General features: G+C 42.3%; 1 protein-coding gene across 1 annotated transcript in view; it reads left to right on the top strand.

Annotated features, from left to right (window-relative positions):
- The first annotated feature begins 431 nt into the window (after nt 1-431).
- The window catches only part of ARSJ (arylsulfatase family member J), a 38850-nt gene continuing 15427 nt past the window's right edge, over nt 432-23854 (top strand). Inside the window, exon 1 of the mRNA XM_054392368.1 lies at nt 432-808. Coding sequence (XP_054248343.1) covers nt 432-808 — 377 coding nt within the window. The remainder of the gene's footprint in view (nt 809-23854) is intronic.

Here is a 23854-nt window from a genome sequence, read left to right as displayed (position 1 = left end):
GCCCGTTCGGTCCCGGTCCGCTCCGGCCCGTCCCGCTGGGCGCGGCGCAGGGGCGCCCTGGCTCGCCCCGCCATGGGCAGCGGCCCCGGGACGGGCAGGCAGCGGCGCCCCGGCACGGGGCCGGAGGCGGGCCGAGGATGCTGTGAACCCCGCAGGGGCTCTGCCCACCCAGCCGGCACCGGCTCCGGCACCGGCTCCAGCAGCAGCCCTGTGCGGGCCGGCTTCCGACACCTCTCCCTCCGCGGCGGCTGAAGTTGCTGGAGTTGGGGGTGGCTGCGATGAGCCGGGCTCCTCCTCGCTGCCCCCCCCGGCGAGACCCCTGAAGGCCCCTGCCCCCGCCTCAGAGGCTGTTTCGGTTTGTTTCGGGGCTTTTTGTTTTCTTTTTATTTCGCTTTTTCTCTCGGGTCTCCCTCTCGCCGCAGCCAAGGTGGATGGCCCGCGGTGGGCGCCGCTGGCCTCACCGCCTCTGCCAGGGGAAGATGGTGGCGGCAGGGGTGCTGGCCGGCCTCTCGCTGCTCAGCCTCCTCACCTACGGCTACCTGGCCTGGGACAGCCTCGGGCTCGGCCCCGCGCAGACGGAGGCGACGAGCACCGGGCTGGGAGAGGAGCCGGGGGCCGGCGGCCCCAGCTCCCAGCCTCACATCATCTTCATCCTGGCTGACGATCAGGGATTCCGAGACGTAGGGTACCACGGATCGGAGATCAGGACACCCACTCTGGACAAGCTAGCTGCTGAAGGGGTTAAACTGGAGAACTACTATGTCCAACCTATGTGCACACCATCCAGAAGCCAATTTATCACTGGAAAGTAAGTTTACTGCTGCTTCATAGTTCACCTCCCCAGCTTAACCTCTGTTCCTGTCAAAAAGAGCAGGGGCTCAAACCTGGTCCACCTCAGGTTTCTCCCGTGGGCACAGAGGTGCCGGTCTGGTTCACTTTAAAACCAAGAACAAAATGAATATGTTTGAAACAGTGCAAGAAAACCTGGCGTTGGGCGTGCCAGGCAGGATTCAGCACCGCGGGCTGCCCCGGCAGCGTGCCGGAGGAGCTGTAGATTTGCTGCATGACTAACATACGTGCCAGTCGTGCTGTTACTGGGAAGTGATCAGCTTTGGTTTTCCGTGCCGTTGCAGAGTGACTAACAGGAGGAGTCGGTGCTGGGGACCTGGAAGCATTGCCTTCTCTCCAGCATGCTCATTGCAATTGGCATATTGCATCACGGGTCACACTGAGCGGGGACTTGATGCGGGTTCTCTCAGAGAGTTATACTGAGCTTATGAGATGATTCCCCAGTGTGTCACATGTGGGTGAGTGCAGGGAATCCATGCTCACTCTCAGGATCCTCTGAGCTGCCTTATCGCTCTTGTCATGACATGGTTGCCGCTTTGATTAGAAACTTTTCTCTAAGCCACTAAAATACTTGCCTCACCAAAATGGTAAAAGCAGTGGGGTGGTATTGTGTGCTTTGCCATCTTTGGTAAATTGTGCTTTGTTGTAGCCTGCTCAGTTTAAAAGATACAGAGATGTGGTGCTGGGGGACGTGATTTAGCACCAGGCTTGGTAGAGTTAGATAACGGTTGGACTCAATGATCTTAAAGGGCTTTTCCAAGCAAAATGAGTCTGTGATTCTAAGTAAATAATCAATTTTACCCAACTTAAAGACCTTCTTACGTGTGAAGGTTAATAAGGATTAAGGAGGGGATATACATTTGAGCTGTAGGAACTGTTCCCAAGTAACTCCAAGAGTGGATACATTTGACTCTGGAACAAACCTGCCTTGTTTCTGTTTAGCTTTACTCACTTTGACAGGAACAGAGCAAAACAAAATGAGAAGGAAAAAGTTACTTAGTTTATTTTCTCCTTCCCTTAAGTATAAACAGGAACAAGGCAATGTTAATACTGATGGTAAGAGAAACACATGTTTAAATAAAACAAGCAACTGGCCTGGTGTCTTGCATGTCCATATGGTTGAGCTGGAGATAATTCTGGGGCTCACTCTAGTTCTCAGACTTACTGAAGCAGGGAGATATGCCTGGAGAGCTGACATGTTATCTGGAGCAAGACTTCCCCACACAGGTTTTCAGTGTGGTGGGCTTTGGTTTTTTTTTTCTCTGTGTGGGCTGTCTTAGAAGAGCAGTTGTTTTGAAGCACCTACTCACTCATTCACAAGAACGTGTTGCCCCAGAGCAACTGATGGCTACAAGGGAAAGGTGTATCAGGCTAGTGTTGAATACCTCCTGGTTGTCTGTAAGCCATGCAGCAGTTGGAAGCAAGAAGCTGGGCCAGCAGAATGCAGCCAGCCAGCTTTCTGAGGATGGTGGTTTGGGAAGCAGTGCTTTACAAAGGGAATGTCATGCTCTACAATAATGACTCACTCTGCAGCTGCAGGAATGGGACAACTGGGTTCCAGGGGAACCACAGTGCTGCTTTGGCTCTGGAAGACTGCTGAGGATGTCTAACACAGAAAAGGATAAAAGTGAGGAATAACAGTAACTCAGTCATTCTTCATTAAGTATGCAGTATTCCTGTTCAGTTTGTGTGTAAATGCACGCTAACAGTAAAAGGTAGGCATGTTCTGAGGAGTCCTGTGCTTTTCTTCCCCCCGTCAGGCAGAAATGGTTCTTCAAATCTGCCTATTTTGGTTTTGGAACCTTTTGTAGGAAAGAAGAAATTTGCTTATACTTCATTTTTATTTTCTTAGTCTGCTGGTCTTTTTTTTTTTTTTCATGTTGTTCCGCTTTGGTTAAAAGGAGCAGCAGAGAGAAAGGACTGCCTCGCATGACTGAGAAATGAGGGAGGTGATGGTGAGGGGTTAATAGGCTTGGGTTGAGTATTAACAAGGCAGATCCAGAGAATTCTATTCATTCTGCCTGGAGAGAAATGCTGGTAGTAACTACTTCTAGTGCTTTCTTAGCAGAGGCACCTTAATTAAAATGCCAGCACTCAGAAATTTCCAATCCAGGAGAAATGCTGCTGTTTCTTGAATCCAAAATGTGTTCTAGTTCAAGGCTAAAAGCCTGCTCATCCAGTGAAGGATCACCTGGATGCTCCGTGCTCCCAATGCACATACCACACTGAATGTGATCCAAACATCCTGATTGATCTGTGAAAAACAGAGGGACTTGTGTAAACCAGGCTCATTAGGGAGCACTGACTCGCCTTGCCAAGTTGAAGTTAGACTTCAAATGCTCCAAATTCTTCATAGGTCTCCAGACAGTCCTTCCAAGGCTTGTGCTAGTAAAGAGACCCTTCTTTTGGTAACTGTCTATGCTGGTGAGTGAGCATGGGGCAGGGGTTTGGAGGCAACATGTTAAAATGTAGAGGTAGAATGAGGTCATTTTTCCTCTTCATGCTGTACCACACCATACAGCTGTCTTTCTGTCAGGTGACCTGTCTTTCTGACTGCTGTTTGCTTTCTCGTGTCCTGCGCTTAAGGTTTTGGCCTGGTTTCATGTCTTGCTTTCCATGACTATGACCTCTTCCCCCATTCACTCCATCAACAGCTCTTGCTTTTAGGCTAATGGCAAGGCTGGCTTCCACAGCTTTTTATTTTGGGCTTTATTTATGGGTGTGGGGAGGGGGTTGCAGCTGAGCTGAGCCTTGGGAAGGGAGAAGACAAGTGTGAGCCAGTGGGCTGAGTGCCACATGCGATGTGCTCTCCCAGCCGGCTGCGCTGGGGCCAAGGCGGGGAGGTGAGGAGGAGGCTCTTGGGAAGCAGCTCAGCCCCTTCTCCACAGCTGCACTAGTGGGGTCACAGAAGTGACCTGGGCAAGGGACTTTGCTTTGGTTTGTGCTGCCCCTGGGACCTCCCCGGTTCTGCTACAGCTGGGGTCAAAACGTAATCATCAGTGCTGGTTTGATCAAGGCAGTGGCCTGCATGTACTCAAGAGGTTATTGACCGGCTGCTGAGTTGTAGGGACTGCAGACATGTGTGGCTTGCCTTTTTTTCCCCTGCCTCCCGAATGATATGTGTGAGCATAGGTTGTCCTCCAGACCAAGTGTATTGAGTGAGAGGATTTGTTGTTGTTTTCTCCTTGAAAGTAATAGGTATGCTTCAATAAACAAATAATTTGAGCAGAATAGCTCAGGATACCTGACTCTAAGCTGAGGCAAAACCTATTTTGCACAGGCACTGAGTTAGGTGAGAAGAAATCTGGGGGGGTCTGCACATCTGTCATGCTGGAGTATCCTTAAGATACAGAGACACGAATGTAGTACATAACACAGCAAAACTAAAAGACTATTTTTTAATACATCCATGAAAGAAATGAAAAAGGAACATATTTCTGTTGTTTATGTTATTGTAATTTACAGAGAAAAACATAAAAGGTGGTGGCTCAGCTTTCAAGTCTTCAAGTTCTCCACCTAGGAAAATGAGCTAAAAACGCACAAGGATGCTGATCCTGGTCCCAGCAGCAGGGTGGCCAAGCAGTTCCTGAGACCTTGTATCTGCTTCATGACCTTGGTGATTGCTCATTGCATGAATAATCTTGTAGGTCAGTTTGGTAGAATGGTTTAGAAGATCTTCATTTATGGAACAATAACAGGTCACGTAACGTACTAGGAAAATCTGCAATTATTTGTGTGTGAAGTTTTCTGCACGGCATGTATGAGAGTGAGTTGAGATGAGGTAGAGAATGTGGGATTGATTTGTTATGGTCCCATTTGGAACTGCTTATTTAGATAATTTGTTAAGTTACACTATCACAAAGAATCATCTCCTTTTTAAATGAAGAATTACTGAAGCATAGGCAGTGTGTGGATGGTTTCCCAGAGTTTCTTGAGAAATTTTGAAAGATGATGACCAGAAGGAGGAGTATTCCTTTGAGCTGGTGAGACAAAAAGGCTATAAGCTTCAATGAACGTCTGCTGGGGTAGCTGACCCATTATGGTTGTATTTGCGGGAGCAGTACTTAATTTACTGAAGGAATTTGAGAAGTAAGACTGATAAGAAAAGAAGGAATCTACTCATGCCATACATCTGCTCAGGAATATGTAGGCAGCAAACAACTGCTTCCTCTTCTAGGCTCCCAGTTTCCTGCTGACCATCAGGCTGGTAACTTTAGGACCATTGCATGCACTGGAATCTATTTGGGCCATAGGAAGGTTCCTGAACTATGCAAGAGAAGGGATCTACATCTAGAGCTACAGATCACCAAGGGATCTGAACTCCCTTCTTCAGTGACCACGTATGAGTCATGGAAGCCCTGCACTAATCCCAAGAGCAATCTTTGTATGGTGGATGGAATGTGGAGATAGAAGCTGTTGAGAAATATTGAAGGACTAGGGAAATAAATCCTTTTGTTCCCTGGGATAAAATGAAATATTGAGAATTAGCTCATCCAGAGCAGACAGAAATGGACTGTACAATCAGTAAGCATAATCAAAGTGTTACTTTAATAGGAATATTTATGTCTGTTATCTAATTATAGGAATATTGCACATTTATAAATATATCTAACTCCTTAGTATGTATTCTCTGGTAGGCATCCCTGTGTAGCAGTACATTGTTCACCAGAAAAAATGGCAATGTTTCAGCAAACTCAGGGTTATTTTGACAAAGAGAAGTGGAATAAAGTTGGGAATTGAAAGCCCTTCAATTTGACTTGCAAGCAAGCAGACGTACCTTGTCCAGACTTCATGGTGAAGCTTCTCTTTCCCTGCTACCTGGGTGTGTAATGGTTCAAACTGCAGTTTCTGAGAAGGATCCAGTACAGTGTTGTGTGACTGGGATGTTATCTCCTATGCTCTGAGTTGAAGGGTCTCAGAGACTTGGTGGGAATACTGGCAAATGTATGCAACACTCCATTACATGCATTCCCTGTTCTGTAGTTAACAAAACATGAAGGACTGCAGAATATCAGCCTTAAGTATCAAGAGATGGCCTGATAGTTTTTCTGTCCTGAAGTAAAGAGGCTTGGCAGGCACCAGTGCTAGTCCTGAATTTAATTTTGATCCATGTTTCCACTAAGAGCCTGGATGGTTAAATAAAATGATCTGATTAAACATGCCACCAAGGCAGGAGGGACTGCCAGAATTGAGGGACTGCCAGAATCAAGGGAGGTAGTGACACTGAAAATCATCTTGACAAAACAGGGGGGAAAAAAAAAAAAGTAGAATTAAAGTCAGCAGTGATAAATAGAAAATACTGTGCTGAGCAGGAACAACTTTCCAAGTAGAGGATGGTGCTCAACTGCTTAGACAGCATTTCTGTAGCAGAGCAGCTGGAATTACAGTGCATCATGCACTGGGTATAAAGTGAACAATGTCACGTTGTTACAGAAAAGGCAAACATCATACCAGTTTGTGTAAGCCTTGTAGATATGTGAGGCTGCCCTTCTGCTCTATAGCTGGAGCACTTGTGCCCAAACTTGGGCATTGCTCTCCAACAGCAGTGTGCAGAATTGGATAGTGTCCAGGTAAGGGTGATCAGATATTTCAGGATGATAGTGCTGGAGAAAAGATCAGAAGAAATTGAGTTGTTTAGTCTAAAGAAGATTAAAATGAGAAAGGCCATGATAAGTCTTCATTGTTTTAAGAGCTATGCAGAGAGAAAGGGCATTGTATGCTTTCAGTGTTGTGGTGGATGGTACAAGAACTGAGGGGCTTGCTTGAGTGGAGAAAATACTTCAGGTTAGACAATAGAAAAAACTTTCAATGCTGAAGATTGTGAAACACTGGAAGAGCTGGCTTTGGGAAATTGCTGAGTTTCTTCATTCCCACTCATTGAGAACAGACAAGAGAAATATGTCAGGAATGACATAATGTAGTTGAATCTGTCTCAGGGAAAAGGGTTGAACTGGAAGGCTTCTCTTCCAGCTCATATTCATCTGTGGCTCATTTGAAGAGCACATTAACTACAGAAGACATTCTGAAGGAGTGTTTATGAAGGATGTTTAGATGCTAGAAATTATTTCAGTGTTCATTCTCAGAGAAAGTCTCTGTGAAAGTTGCATTTCAGTTTCCTCCTAGAAATTCCTGATTTCTATATCCTCATTTTCTCTGAATTTTCAAGATTTTTCCCTCTAACCCTTCATAAATCTTGTGGTATGTAATTATTTACTTCTGCTGACTTCTTTCAGGACAATTTGTGGGACTGCTGCCAAAGACGTTGAGGTATCTTTTTCCATGTTCTTGTTATGTCTTTCACTTAGGATGACATTGTCCAGATAGATCTATGCAGCATACACAGAAAAAGAGTAAATAATTAAATGCAAGGGCTTCCTTTTCTTATTTTGTTCTGCAGAAAATTAGATCCAGGTACTGAACTGCTCTGTTCTCTTATGTTGAACTCTGTTCATCTCAGTAGATTGAGAGAGGTGATTCTGCTGCTTTGCTCTAGTGACACCTCACCTGGAGTACTGTGTGCATGGACCTGATGGAGTGGGTCCAGAGGAGGGCCAAGGGAACTGGGGTTGTTCAGCTTGGAGAAGAGAAGGCTCTGGGCCTCTTTATAGCGGCCTTCCAGTACCTGCAGAGGGCTACAAGAAGGCTGCAGAGGGACTGTTTGCAAAGGCCTGCGGGGATGGGACGAGGGGCAATGGTTCGAAATTGCAGAAGAGGAAATTTAGATTGGATGTTAGGAACAAGTTCTGCACCATGAGGCTGGTGCAACACTGGAAGAGGTTGCCCAGGGAGGTGGTTGAGGCCCCATCTCTGGAGAAGCTCAGGCTTGCCAAGGCTCTGGGCAACCTGCTCTAGTGCACAATGTCCCTGCTGACTGCAGGGGGGTTGGACTGGATGAACTTTGGAGGTCCCTTCCAACTCAACCCATTCTATGATTCTATTATTTGGTACTTATCAAGAAAGACGAGGGGGTGAAAACTAAGCTGTTCGGTTTAGGGAACTTGTGGTTATCTTCTAATTTTCCTTTACTTTTTCTCAACCTAGTACAATAATTATTTCAAATTTAGGGAGTGAGATTTTTTTTTTTTTCCTGGGGTTGTAGTAATTTCTGTGAACTGATTTTTATATGAAAAGTTTTCCGTTTGTTGTGGAGTCTGGAAATGTAATTTGGTAATCTCTGATGTTTCATGTATACTAATGGGTAATATTTGACACCAGCAATTGCCTCTTCATGTTGCTATTCTTCATGTTCTCTTCCAAACCAACACAGTTCTTTGCAGTGTGAGGAGCTAGCACTTTTTACCCATCAATGCCCAGCTATAAATCTTTGAGCTATCCTGTTTTTCCATGAGTTTTTTGCCCTCCTTTGTATTGATTTATAGTCAGATTTTCTATCCTGAGGTGAATTTTAGAATGTCTCCTTAAGAATAAATGAGGCAATTTCACCAGCCTTAATTCATTAGATGAATATAAATGGTACAAGGTAAGCAAAGATTGTGCCTGTGTGAGTGAGTGATCCTGTGTGGGATGTGTTTGCTTCCTCTACATCAGTCTTATTGTAATAGCTGCCCAATTTATTAGTTTTCTTACTTAAAAGCCAGGAGATCTGGTTGGTGGCTTCAACTTGTCTGTCAGTGTAAATTGGAAGGCTGAAATGCAATATGGAGAGGTCGGACAGGAATCAGGGAAACACGAATGGGTAGCAAACTTAAAATATTAATATAAAGGATGTTTTATCCATTGAGGTTGGACTAAAATGACTTTTGACTCTTTGTGGTCTGTGCTGAAATTGAAAAATTTTAAATAGGGAACGTTATTGTGCCTGCTGGCTCATAATAAGAAGTTAAACATATTTCATGAGTCTAGTTCAACTGCAATTGTAATAGCATTAATTAACTGTGTCAGCTCTCACCTGCTTATTAATTCAGGCTGTTATCACCATGTTATCATGCTCTAGGCTGGGGGGGGAAAGATTGCTAGAGCTAGAAAACAAATCTGGGATCACAAAATACTTTTTAATAACTTTCAAATACAAAATGACCTTCCAAATGCATATATGGAGAGACTATATTAGATAAGAAGCATTACAGTAGACATTATTAATACCACAAGCATGCTGAGCACCTTTATTTTCAACCTAGGGGCAGAAAGTCAATGGATAGGAACCAGACCTACACCTTCTTTCCTCAAACACCTGATGAATAAAGACATATGTGCCACAACATCTTTCTCACTGTCACAGCCCCTGGTATTTGTAGGTGGGTGGCTGAGATCCACAGATGAACAGCATTTTGCACATGGGCAGGGATGTGAAAGGAAGGGGGAAGGCTGCTGAAGTGGCACCAGAGGAAAAACCCCATCCAGTGTCTCATTTAAAAGCCATGTATTTAGTCATAGAAATGTAACTGGTTATATTATTTATAAGCCCACGTATAGAAATGTTTATTCCAATATTTGGAAGCTTTAAATGATATTAAAAACAGTATAAAAGAAGGTCCCACAAATCTTAACCTTGCTTAAAGTCACAATACTCATCAGATGTGTAGAATCAGATCTGAACTCCCTTTTCCTGCCCCAGTTTGCTTATAGCACTAAGTGACGTATGCACAATTTATGAATGCTCTCGATTTATCTTCCTCTTTATCAGTATTTGTTGTATTTAATGGCACAGAGTGATAGCTACAGGCACTTGCCATGATGGACACTGCAAAATTCAATTTTCCCATTGCTGAGCATTCAAATATTTAAAAGAATCAAACATATATCTTCTAATAATTAAAAATACCTGATATTCAGCACTAAAAGCAAAGCAGTGTCCTTATTTCTCTATGATGTTTTAATCTGATCATAGAGAAATGCAGGATTCTAAGTTGCTCTGGCTTCTATTTTCCTTTTAATTTTACTTCTGGAAAAGCTTTTTGGAGGATGTTTTCATTCCAGTACACCCATTTATCAGAGTATTAGCTGTTTTCTAGATAAATCTCTTGTGCCCATTCCCAGATGCAGGCTTTCTCTTTATATCTACATTTTAGAGAGGTTTTTTTTCCCCTGGTAGAGAACATTGAACCATTATGACATAATATGATGTAGTTTTTCTTAACATTGAGAGAGCACAAGTGGGTACCAAGGTACTTTTGTGGAGGCAATCTCTGTGATAATAAGGTCTCATAAGAAATGAAGTTCCCTTCTGTTTTGAAGGAGAAAATTACACATTTGAAGAAGCAGTTTGAGGAAAATGTGAAGCTGGAGGGGAGGAGAAAATGAGTCCTGGGGTAAAGGAGAGCGATGTAGTATCCTTAGACTAAATATACTCTAATAGATTTACTGTTACCTCTCAAATCATGCCTCCCTGAATTGAACTTTGTCAAGGCAATACTTGCCATCACATTTATATCCTTGGGTTTAGCTGGCATGTATCAGAGTTCATCCAATCATAGAAAGCTGGGTTTGAGCAGACCTCCAGAGCTTGCTCATTAGACCTCCTGCCAACTTATATTACACAGCAGGGATACACTGACTTAATAAACACACTCTTATTGTTTGTTTCCTCCTGGATATAAGAAAATACTGCAATATATTCGAGAAATTGGAGTCTAGACTGTTGTTAAGAAATCCCCTCGTTGTACCAGCTTACCAAGTTTAGTGTAAGAAAACGTGCCTCAACAATTTCCAGTCATCTCTTAAAAACTGATTCTTTTTTTTTTTTTTCTGATGAACTTGCTTTGGTGAATTTATCATAGAATCATAGAATCAACCAGGTTGGAAGAGACCTCCAAGATCATCCAGTCCAACCTATCACCCAGCCCTAAGCAATCAACTAGACCATGGCACTAAGTGCCTCATCCAGTCTCCTCTTGAACACCTCCAGGGACAGCCACTCCACCACCTCCCTGGGCAGCCCATTCCAATGGGCAATCACTCTCTCTGTGAAGAACTTCCTCCTAATATCCCAGCCTATACCTCCCCTGGCACAACTTGAGACTGTGTCCCCTTATTCTGCTGCTGGTTGCCTGGGAGAAGAGACCGACCCACACCTGGCTACAGTCTCCCTTCAGGTAGTTGTAGACAGCAATGAGGTCACCCCTGAGCCTTCTCTTCTCCAGGCTGAACACCCCCAGCTCCCTCAGCCTCTCCTCATAGGGTTTGTGTTCCAGACCCCTCACCAGCTTCGTTGCCCTTCTCTGGACACATTCCAGTACCTCAACATCTCTCTGTTAATGACCACAGCATAATGGCAGCTCCTTCTTTAACTGTTTCATGGCCCACAGACAAAGCTATTCTAGTATGTTTGCTGATTTCTCTTAAAGCAGAGCTTTTGTCTTTTGTACTTACCTTACTGATACTCATTCTGATTTGAATAGGAGGGTGAGAATTTGATCCTGTATACAGTGCAGGAGGAAGATAACATTCCCTTGGTTCTTAACTTTGTAACTATACCATTTTGGCCATCTTTCCATTGCAAAACCTTTAAGGCTTCTTTTAAGATTAAGAAGAATGAGCCTCTGTGATAGACCGAGGAATATTTGGCCGTCTTGGTAATAGTGGGTATATTTGCTGTAAGTGATGCAGTCATGTAATGATTAAGAGCTTAGGTAATACTGTTTGGCACTGTTACAACCTTGTTGAGTCTTTACTCTGTCACAGATTTCGTTTTATAATCTTTGGCAGTAATGTGCTTCCCACGGTGAAACTGCACGTAGCATCTCTCAGAGAGTTAGTTTGCTCTTGCTTTCAGTGTTCTCTATGCTTTTGCCACCTGAGACAATTCCATGGTTTAGCTGTTGGGTTTCCATTGTTACCAGCTTCTGGTTTTATGTTCCTTGTATCAATTTGAAATTTGAGGACTGCTTTATCTGGTGGTGATGAGGCTGTGATGACTCCTGCCGGGGCTAAGGTACCCAGAAGCAGCAGGCTTTTTAGCTTTCATTTTGAAGAGTCAACTATTTTCATAGACATTTTCAGTAGAAGTGCTTCTGCTTGCCATGAGCTCAGAGCTTTCCATATAGTTCATTTTATTTCTCCCATGCCAAGCACTGGCTGTTTCCCACTGAGGAAATGTAGCTCAAGTACCATCTTAATGTCTTCTCAAGGCTCTTATTTGTGTTGCTACTAGGTGCCAAGTGACTTTCTACAGCAGCCTTTTGATACTTTGCCTGCTGCTTCTAAATGTGACCTTGAAGTGCACTGGAGTTTATAGTGTGGATTCTTGCTGTTATCTCCTACACTGCATTTGTAAACCAGGATTGATCTTTACCAGTAAGCTGATGGAATGGTTTTGTTTGTGTAGAGGCAGCCTTTCTGTGCAAGTCCTTATAGTGCTTTTGAATCAGAAGAACTGTCCTGTCACAATGACACTTCATTCTCTAGGTAACTGAGTCATACCTGCTCACTTCAGTAACAAAAACATTTATTTTGTTACTATTAACCATGGTGAGTCAGCTCAGGTAAGGCAAAATTAACTTTGTGGGCTCTTTTGCTTTGTTTGCTTAATAAACAAGTTACATTTGGATATCACAGAATCACAGACAGGTAGAAGCTGGAAGAGACCTCTGGGGATCATCTAGTTCAACCTTTCTGCTCAAGCAGGTTCCTTAAAGAGAAAAAAACAATCAGAGTCATGCATTTCTGTGTGAAATTATGTCATGCCATAGTTGTGTGTTGGGAGGGCTTTGAGGGCTATTTCTGCTCCTTAGAAAATTATTGATCTTCATACTCAATGTATTTAGGGTTAGAAACAGATACAGAAGAGAAAAAAATGTAAGCAGGCAATTAGATGGCAAAGATTTTCCTTGCCAACCTTGGGATTATTTGCCCAGGTTCACACATTTGGAAGCCCTCCCTGTAGGGTGAAGGTGCTCATCACACTTGAGCAATGGTGAATAATCCCTGGTTTAGTTATAGTTGATCACAGTACTAAATACACTTTAAAGGATACTGTTAGGTAATACTCCTCACACAGCTCTGAAAGTCTTTTAACATAGATCCAGAGTTTGCTGTCAAGGGGATTTTCTAATCAATATTTGATTTTTGCCCTATAGCTTTCTATCAGCATAGTACTTGAAAACTGGAAGAGAGAAGGTGTGCTGACAAGGAGAAGAAGGGACTTTAGAACTCTAAAGAATGTTTGAAAAAGAAAACAAACCTAAGGCACTTGGAAACAGTTCAGGGGTTTCTAATTAGATATGAGATGCTGTGTGACGTGATGTGATATGATCTATGGGCAGGATTCTTCACCTTTTTAAGTTCACTCTTTATGCAAACCAAACCATGCTTCACTGACTTACTACAAGTCCTGGAATTTAGTTCTGTTACTGCCAGCTTGTCTCAGCAGCACAGGGAAATTTGTTACACTCTGGTTTGCAATCTGATAGGAGAAGAAGGTGTTTTCAGGAAAGCAGATGTTCTCTGTCCAACTGCAACATCCTGGGTTCAGCCCCTCTTCGCTGTGGCTGGCTTTGCTGGACCTGGCTGCTGCAGGCTCTGCCAGACTTTCAGTAGCAAGGAGAAAGTTGCTGTCTTAGTGCTAAAGGAACAAACTCAGACTGTGCTGCTCAGCCTGGTTCATCTCAGCTCTTCTCTGCAGATCCTGTTGCTTTTGCTGCACAGCAGAGTGGGCTGTGTTTAAGAGCATCTCAGCTGGATGGACTGACTTAGGCACAGCTCCTGCTCTGCAGATGGTTTCCTTTCTGGCTCCTCAGCTGAAGCTGGATGCTTCTGGCCTCTTAGGAATGGAGAGAACACACTGGCATTTGCTGCTTTGTCTCCATACAGATACCTCTGGAAAACAGAGATTTAAGAAATCTTAATTTCCTAGTCCACCATACTTTAGGAAATTGTACCAAAAATATTATTAAAATACGTGGGAATAACTTGTTCCTAAAAATCTTCGACCAAGATTTCTACACTGCCTCAGGGAGTCTTAGCTATTTCAGTCACAGAAGCTTTAACATTGTCTAACTTCCATTTTTCTTGCTGCAGTTTAAACCTGTAATATCTTGATAATTCCCAAGTGAAGAACTTAACTTTGCCACAAAATGTGATAAATCTCCTATGTGTCTGAGGTCTGTTATCACATCTCTGCTCTTTCCTTCTGTAGCCTGAGTAAAATCAGTCCACACAGATCTTGGTTTTATACGTCTGATGACTCTTAAGTCCTCTGGACTTTTTCAGTTTGGGCCTATTTGTTATGAAAAGCAATGCCAGAACAGGACACAATGTTCCATCTGAAGTTTGACCAGTACTGCCTTGATATTTTCTTCTTAATTCAAGGGTTTCTAAAATATTTTCACTGTTGAATAATTGGAAGGCAGTGCATGAACTCCTTTGCTGGCATGACTTCACCTCGGCAGAGAAGATCTGGCCAAAGCATCTGTGTCTCAGTGTATGACTCTCTTTCCACTGTTGGTGGGTAGGAAATCTCACAGGAACAACAGATCTTGTACTATTTTTACCAGTTAAGCTGTGATCTGAAAATTAAACCAAGAAGATTTTCCTTATGGGTTTGTTCCTGTCAGAACACCCACGTTCTGGTGCAGTGCTGGTCAAAGTGCTCTCGAGCCAGCCCAAACCACAAGAAGATCACAGCCAAGTATGAAGAATATACCTTCTCTGGTCTGAATGTTTGGATATGAAGCAAATGCATTTCCTTTTCCTCTGACAGACCTGAAAAGCCTTTGTCAGCTGTTTCATTGCCTAACTTTAAACAAGATGTCATATATTTTATTTAGCCAATCACTTTTACACAGCCCAATAGGACAATGCTTTCCCCCCCCCCCCCCTCCAACCTTTTTTAGTCCTAAAACCCCCAGAAAAAGCAGACTTTCTTCTAAACCTGAGTGCTTGGGTTTTGAGTCTTGTGTCTTGCCTTTCACCCTGCTAAAATATTGTGCTGTGTGTAGCTAAATACCACTTAAGTTATGTGTTGTGGTGGGGATTTGTTTGCCTGTAAGAAAATTAGTTGTTCCTGTTCATGGCGAGATACTAGAATGGGCTGCCCAGGGAGGTTGTGGATGCCCATACCCTCAGGGTGTTCAGGGCAAGGTTGGATGAGGTATTAGGTGGCCTGGTCTGGTGGAGGCTATCCCTGCACATGGAATGGCAGGGGGGTTGGAACTGGATGGTTTTGAGGGTCCCTTCTGGCCCAAACCATTCTCTGAATCTATGAATCAAGACATTGCTGACTCTTCTTGAAGTTAGGTTGTCAGTAAGCCCTAGATCTTGTTTTTCTGGGAGAAGTTTGTGCACTTGGTTATTCCTCCTAAGAACTTTACTTTGCAGTTGTTGGAAGTGAATTGCCTTCTGTTTAGTTCAATCTAGTCCTCTGCTTCAAGCTCATTTTGAATTTCAACTCTTCTCTCCAGGAGGCAATGCAGCAGTTCTAATGGTGCAAATTTGGTCTGCACAGGTAATGGTATTCACTGTGTTTCAATTTCACCTTAAAATGTATTCATAATCCGTATGAAAATAGTCACTATAAACATAATTAACCCAATTATTTATTACTCACAGATGTATTTTAAGCCCATACTTTAAATATACTTATTCAAAAATCTTCATCTTAGAACTTGAAACTGAATTTGCTGAAAATAAACAGGATTAGTTAAGGAAATCACACAGGCTTTTCACGACTTCTTCTTCAGCCTTGGGCTTTTGGAGTCTTAGGTGTTGTTTGGTTTGTTTTTAAGGTGATTTTGCTCTCCCTTTTCTGTGTTTCTGGTTCATCAAACAACATAATTATCTTGTGGTTTGGCATTACAATGTCAAATGAACCATGCCATTGCTTAACACATCCTGCTATGCTAGGGTATTACTGAGTGTCATCTGCAGGTACTAAATGCAGATAGGAATAGGTACATTGTTCCATCTTAATTTGTTTCTGTATTTCTCCCAAGAAATGAGGCAAACATTTACCAACAGGAGTGAACAGAAGCTTCTCTGCAGCTATGTTGCTGTCCTGATGCTGGCAGAATGAGACTGGTACAAGCTGGGAAAGGCTGTCCTGGTTTGAATCTCAGTTGTTTGGATCTCAGGATTGCTCCACAGATGGGGCTGAGCCTTGTGGCTCAGGATGAAGTTGCTCAAGCCTGGAGTGTTGCATGGGATTGATGTGGCCCAAGGGTCTTGGCCTTGTTGAAGGACATGCCATTGACCTTGACCCATTGATCCAATCTAAGTCTCTCCTTAGAGCCTTTCTACCATCAAGCAGACCAACATTCCCACCTAACTTGGTGTCATCTGCAAATTTACTAATGGTGCACTCTAATTCCTCATCAAGAGCATTGAAATGATGAGGAAGGTAGGAAAAAGAATGCTTTACTAGAGAGAAAGCATCAATATTATATCACCGAAAAATGAGATGTTACCAGTTTCTTCATTTAAACTGCCATTACTGGGGAGGGCAAGATCTGTGCTCAGCCAGGGATTCCTGGGTTTTGTATATCAGCAGGTTTTGTTGTGGTTTATCTTTAACATTCACAAAACATCCTTGTGAAATTGGCCAGATTCTGTTCCCAGCACTGTAAATCAGTGCCACTCAGAATTTTCATAGGAGGGCTAAAGTGTTTAAACCTTCACTATTCAAAATAAGAGGTGCTAAAGAAGTACCCAGCTTTTAAGAAGGGCTTCATGGAAGAAAAATATTTGTGTTCAAAAATGCATCACTCCTAAAAAGAATTAATGTTGTTTCCCTGCAGTGCTGATAGAACAGCCTGTAGAAGAGATGTCTGTTGGTCTTCTCAGTGGATTGCCTGACCTGCTTTTTGTAAAGTGCAACTGCTGGATTAGGAGTTGTCATCCAAATGAAGATGATGGCAGAAGAGTTCTAGTTTTAATATGATTTATACCAGGTTATTGTGTATGTAATTGGAAGTAGTTTTTGAAAGGACTATCCTGTGTCCGAGTTCAAAGGGAAAATAATGGAATGCTGAATGCCGAGGAAAGGTTCAGTATCTAGAAAAAGATTAGCAGGGGAAGCATAAAAGTTTTCATTTTCTCTACCAGCATTCTTCTATGGAAAATAAATTTGCTGTCTCACTTAACTTTCAATCTGCTGGCAGGAGATCTACATGGCTGTAGTAGTGGCTTTAAAAAGCAAGTGTACAAAGCCCTCACCCTTGTCTAGCCTAACTCCCCTGGCTTGCATGTGGGAAACTTTGAATTTAGCAAATGGAATAAGTGTGGTCTGAATCTGCTCTGTTTGGTAGCAGTCGATAAGTTGTGTTAAAACAGTGCTGCGTACTTGGAATTAAATTCTGCACAGTTTTGAAGCAAACACTTGCAAATGTTACCACACTGCAGCAGTGCCTGAAACAGTTGGTGCTGGAACACCACCGGCCAGGCAGGAATGGAATTAAAACATTTCCCCTCCGCCGTCTGCTGTAGGCTTATCAGCTGCTAATGGCACACAGGAATGGTGCCTGGATTACACTGATCCAAACCAAAAATATTTTCCTGCACAAACAGTTTTCTTTTCAAAGAAGTCGTTCAGCAGTTTGGGCTTGAATGACTATGATTTAATTGCAGTCAATTTGTCTCACCCCCAAAACCTCCAAATCTGTTCCTCTTCACAATTAAGGTTATCAACTGCTTTGACATGAATGGAGATACTCCAGGTTTACAGAGGTCCAGTGCAGACTGGTTAGTGAGTTCATACTGGAAAGTATACAGATTCTAAGCCTAACTGAACTGGACTCAGAGCATAAATGGCCTTCATAGCCTTTGAAAGTATAATAAAATATTCTATGCAAATTGCCCAAACACTGCAGACTTTGTATCATAAATTTCAATCATTTCTTTGAGGAAACCTTAGCAAACGAAAGGGATCACATGGAAACAAGCTCTAGAAATGTTTACTGTAAATATAAATCACTATAAACAAGGGCCTAGTGGTTCAAAAATGTAATATTTTTTAATTTATGGAGTTTATTTCATTCTTTCTGCCAAAGACAACCCATGACTGTACTTCATCTCCCAGCCCTGTGTGGGGTGTTTGGGTCACACTGAGTCAACCGATGTAACTCATGTGGGAAAATGTGCTTCATGTTTTCCTTCACATTCCCATTCTGTTGAGCAAGTGATGCTCAGTCAGCCTCAGGCACTAGGAATGCAGCATGCTTAGCCATGCCACTTCCTGTTCTGGCAGTGTCCTCTCCATGCCTACAGAAAGTAGGTAAAAAAGGTGATATGCAAACAGGAGGCATTTACATTTTCAACACTCGTCATGACTCAGCTCAGGACAGCCTTAAAAAGCTGTTCAGAAATCAGAGGTGGAGTATGATGTGCTGATAATGTCATATGGGGCCACCTCTTGCACGGTGGAAACAGCAAACAAATGACCTTAGACAGAGATAAAACTTCATCCATTCCCAGAGCTGAAGTCCTGATTAGATGATTTACTACTTTTCCGAACTGTTAATGACTGCACTCTTCCTAGTATTTGGTGTACATTTCAGAAGCAGCATTTTTGCATTAGTGCATTTTACATTAATGTATCTTGGTTTCCTTAGCTAGATGAACCTTAATGTAAGAGCAAAGGGAAGCAGTTACTTACAAGATTTGATTTCATACACACAGTTTTGCCATGGTTCATGAAAAAGCTTTGACTTATTAAAATAGAAACGACTCATTAGACACAAAATGTCATTCCCTTAAATATAGCTTGGTAGAGTGCTTACAAATATCAGTGTGGATTTTCTTAGTTAAATAAATCTAAATAAGCTCAGACACTCCCTTCAGGTAAGTGGTAGACACTTGAAGACAGGTAATACACAATAAGCAAGCAAATGCCCACACAGACCCACAAAAAACTGAATGCAGCTTCACTGTGTGTCCCCTGCTGGGACTGAGGATTCCAATGGAAAAAAACGAAGTGTTCTGAGTAGTTTGTGTGGTGCAAGCAGAGATTGCATGCCAGAAGACACGACAGGGAGAGAACAGATTGCTTCCCCTCACTGAAATAGTTGGTTTAACCTTTAAGGAAAAAAAACCCAAAACCCTTCTACAGGCTGTGTGTGTTTGCTGATACCATTTGCTTCTAAATTGGCACCTCATCTGTTCAGTATTTAAGGAAGTGAGGAAAGAAAGAAACCACATCTTGATTGTGTAGGTGGATGATAATGTAAGAGCCAGTGAGCAAGAGGACAACCTGTGACTGAGCCAAGAGCAGAATTGTTCCTAGGAAGGAGGACCTGCTGCTGTCCTCATGCTGCCTGTGCTCATGCAGGGCAAAAGTAGTCCCAGCAGCACTGGTTTGCCCTGCAGTGGTGTGAGTAAATGACAAAAGGGACAAGCCAGAAAGATGGGCCTGAATTCCTCTTCTTTCTGTCCTTTGCTCTAACCTACCCTCCCACCTTGGACTTGTGCTAGGAGTTTTAGAAAGCCATTTTCAGAGGGGTAAAGGATGACAAACCCAGTATCTGTGATTGTCATTACAGACATCTGAGAAAGCCACTGAACCATGGAAACCACAGATACTCCAGTCTTAAGCTGCAGCCCTCCATAGCTGCTCCTGTCAAAGGATTTCACACAGCTTTAGAGACATAAAGAAGGTTGGCTTCACAGTGCTCTGTGAGAGGAGGGGAACTGAGTTAGTATTCTGGGCTGAAGAGCTGTGATGGGCAAATTCAATTTAGCTTATCTATGTGGCTTAGGATACTTCTGCTTTGCTCAAATCCATCATCTTTCTGAACTCAGAGGTTATGGCTCAGGTGTTGGAGGAAGCAAAAGGAAATATAATTTTGGCTTTGACAGTTCAGACAACAGTCTGGGGAATTAGCTGAAATTACCACTGAGGCTAGGTTTCTGCTGGGACCATGGGTGAGAACCTTTGAGAGAGGGTAGAGAGACTGAGATCTCCAGAGGATGCCTCTGTTCATTAATGAGTGGGAGTCCTATGGACTTCGTTCAGCATCTTACAGAAATCTTAGAATTGTTTTGGTTGGAAAAGAGCTCTAAGATCATTGAGTCCAACCATCAAAGACCACCATGGCCACCAAACCATGTCCCAGAGTGCTATGGAATTCTGAGACAAATCAAGAGGCTCCACCTTTCCTGAATCCACAGTTTGCTTCTTCAGCTGCCAGTTTATTTTATGATGGCAAACTACAACATGGAGGCATAGTGTTTAATTTTATGGTTTATTTTCTAGAAAATAAACTGTCTGCAGGTAATAAAAGGTCATCAAATACTTTTTAAACAAGCAACTGAAAATGGCCATAACTGGGAAGAATTTTGATGTAGGAGTTTTTGAGTCAGGAGAAGTGAAATTTTGTAAGCACATTCCTGAGGGAGTGAGTGGGAGAAATCATTCTTTCTGCGGAAAGCACAAAATAGTCTATCTGCTCTTGGGAAGTTTTATTAAAAGGCATAGTGTGCTTCACATGATTCCACCTGTTCAGGAACCTCATTTAAATCTATCTGCTCCATCTCTAGCAAATCAAGAGCTCCAGAACAGTCACGCACTCAAAATTTTTAACATTGTCAGGTTGTTGTTTTGTTTGATTTCTCCTGTCTCAGAAGTGCACCTTGGAAACTGCAGATTCCAGGAGAGACTGAGAATTTTCTTCTTTTTTTTTTTTTTTTTTTTCCAACCCAAGAGCAGATAGCAAAAAAAAAAAAAAAATTAAAAAAAAAATGGTTTTCTGTTCATCTCGAAAAGCACAAGAAAATCAGGTTGATGAGCAAAATACAGTGCTGTTCATTTTGCTGGCTTCAGGATTCTGTTTCTTACCATCATAACATCTACAGCTATATTAGAGGTTGTGTAAATGTCAGAGCTGTGACCTCCTTGATTGAACTCCTGTTTTGCCATTTCTGTTTATGCCCTTCTGCCGCGGCAGAGCTAGAAGTATTGTTCTCAGAGGAAGAAAAATGAGATTTGAAATGTGGCCCATCTGGTACTGATGCATGAGACGGAAAAACAAGAACTTCAGGTGGTGGTGGGCTCAAATGTTGGGATGCTTTTTTGCATAAGACAGAGCAAACTCTTAACCTCTAATGTTAAAGAACCTAATTTTGAGACGGAGATCAGAATCAAGAACCTGAATGCAGGAGCCTGACCCTGTCCAATGTCCCTTGTAAGCCCTGTAGCTGTTAGAGGAATGAGTCTCCATTTCATCATCAAAGGGGCTGCACTGTTCTTTGGCTTGGAGATTGAGCCTGCAGAGCAAGTTCAAGTTCTCACCTGCAGTGTAGCTCAAAACTCTCTTCAGTGAACACGCTAGACAGCAACTGATAGAGAGTGGGCTTCTTCAGGTCCCAGGCCACACTGCTCATGATAAAGGCTGATGGGTCTGTCTCTTCTAAGCCATTTCCCAATTTACACTTTGGTAGTATTGTTTCCACCAAAAGGTTCAGTTTCACTTGATTTTCTAATTTTTTCTTTTTTTAAATGGAAATATTATTTCAGCAGAAAGCTGAGCAGACTTAATTACTCTGACTTCTCAAAAGTGCTTTTAGGGTGCTGGAGAAGTCTGTCATGCATTGGGAAAGATAGCAGCATGAATGTCCACCCTAACTGTCTACTGAAGATGTGATATTGGAAATGTGGGAAGCCTCTAGAAGATGCAGAGAGCTAACTAGGTGAACTCAGGCAGAGCAGTGGCATTCATGCAGAACCAGATCAGAAGGCAGTATTTAGCCTTCTCATAGGTCAGTTTATGAAGCTGATATTAGTTTGGTCCCAGTGACTCGGTAAGGAACGCCACTGACCCAGTGAGAATTTTATTCCAGCACATAAAATCCTTCAATGTAGCTGCTGCACAGGATATTTATATGCACAGAAGGAATTCTGAGGAGAGATTTTTCCTGAGCAAATCAAATAAAAAGGATGTTTGTTCGTAGGCAAGGGCTCTAAATCATAATGAAGCTAATGTCTTAATTCTGAGTTCAACTGAGAAACAGTTGGAACAACTATTTCAGATCTGTACAGGGAATGGAGGTAATCTCAGTAGGAGAGCAGGTATTTTCTTGTCAAATCAATCATACTAGCTTAGATTTTAGAACTGCAATTGACTGTCATCTCAAGCATGGGCTTTGGAATAGCCTCAGAACAGCCTGTGTATCACTCATCTATAATTCCAGGTGTGCAGTAAGAGACATAAACATATGCAGCCATGTTTGTATTTCCTGATGAAAATCAGGATTTACATTCATCCACACTGAAAGGGAAGATTTTCTTCCTTGTTGCTTTTTTAATTATATATTTGGGAGTGGCTAAGATAAGGTATGTAAAGAATGAGTTAATAGCTGTTTGAGCTTCACTGCTTCTAATCTGTCAGAATACAATAATCTCCATGCAACCTTGGTATTAACATTACACGGAAATCTATTGTCAAGTTGACTTGTAGTATTAGCAACAAACAGAATTACTGTTATGGGAGAGGGGGGAGATTTTACTGACAAGCATTGACAGTCAATTTCTCACAGCACATAGGATACCATTTCAAAGAGACAAATGTGAATCAGTCATTGGGTTAGAGAAACACAGTTCAAACACCGAGTTCATAAAATATTTATGTACTGTTATGAAAATAAAGGGGAAAAGGAGCTTATGTAACACACCAGAGAACTGAAGAGCCAGCATAAAACTTTCTTTCATAGCCCACAACTGAACCTGACTTTCATATTTCAGGAGAAAGTGTGTCCAAGCCATGTTTTTTCTGCAATTGTCCCAGTATGCCATTTCCGAAGAGAAGAATCCCCACTTTGCTGTTCTGTTGTCCCTAAACCAATGCAGCATTTCTGAGCTGTGCTCACTGTGACCAATGCAGAAAACCAGTTTCCCACAAGATTTTTTTTGGGGTGCATAATAATGCATTCTGTAAGTGGAGAATGGGCAGGAGGGAAGCAACGTCAGAAAATTTACTGGACAGTTTAAACTTGGATGAGATTAAAAAAAACCAGACCCAAACCTCCCAAACCCCCACCAATATCCCCAAAGCAGAAAAAAAATTATCTTAATTTCCAGGCAATAAAAGCCTGAGAAGTAATTACATTGTCTGTTAGCTAGCTCATGGTGTCCTTTACACTGTTAGTACATATTGTCACGTCTAGATTAGATGTTTCTCAGATTTGATTGTAGCTAAGTAGCTATTTGTTTCTCAGATACTGCACTTATATAACAATACATTCTATACTAGTAGGCTTGATGTCATCGGGTGATGTTAATAACTGGATCAAGCCTTAATGAAATCACTGAGTTCAACTCTGATTCTAATGTGGTTTTGTGGATTTTTCATCTTTCCCTTCCTTCTTTCATCTCCTTTCTTCCTAATATGGTACAGCAGTCGCCATTCGTACGAGGAGAGATTGATGCGGTTTCCCCAGATGACCCTGTTAGTCAAATAGATTATATCAGAAAGATAAAAGAAACTTCATTTTCCCATGGCAGAACCAAAAAGTGTGTTTAGCTCAGACTCTCAGCTCGCCAAGAAATCTGAGCTCAGGCTTTACAGATCCTTTGCTGCTATCCCATTTTGTTCCTGCTGACTCTTCCTGCACCTCTCTTGCATTTTGATTTTAAGCATGCGTACATAAATCTGCTTTGGAGAAGCAGATGCTTGATTTTAGCACAAATCAAAGCTAACAAGTTAGTCCTGCAGTTTCTAGAGCACTACTCATGAAAAACTTAGCATAAAATGAACTCTGGAGGAATTTTACCAGGTTACCAGAATTCAGAATGTATTATGTGCTGAATATTGAAGTCAGCTGGGATAGTTGCTGAAGAACTGGTGCATTTAGGCAGCTTGGTTAAGTTTCAGGCTCACATTCACACACCAAGGCAAAAATGTGGTTTATATTGTACACCCACCCTTGTGAAAAACCTGCTAATTGATCCTTGATAAACTCTCAGCATTTGCAAACTTGGCAATGACTTAATAAGCTCAAGTTGTATATAGCAAAGACAGGAAATATATAGCAGGACAGGAAATTTCAGGTTTGGATAACGTAGATGGATAAAAATATGTAGAGAAAACTGTCAAAACACAAACTTGATCTAGTTTGTAACTGC

The sequence above is a fragment of the Indicator indicator genome, chromosome 25 (assembly GCF_027791375.1).
Source record: "Indicator indicator isolate 239-I01 chromosome 25, UM_Iind_1.1, whole genome shotgun sequence".
In the NCBI taxonomy this organism is placed as follows: domain Eukaryota; kingdom Metazoa; phylum Chordata; class Aves; order Piciformes; family Indicatoridae; genus Indicator; species Indicator indicator.
The sequence above is the reverse complement of the archived record's forward strand: the minus strand, read 5'-3'. Positions and strand labels throughout refer to the sequence as shown.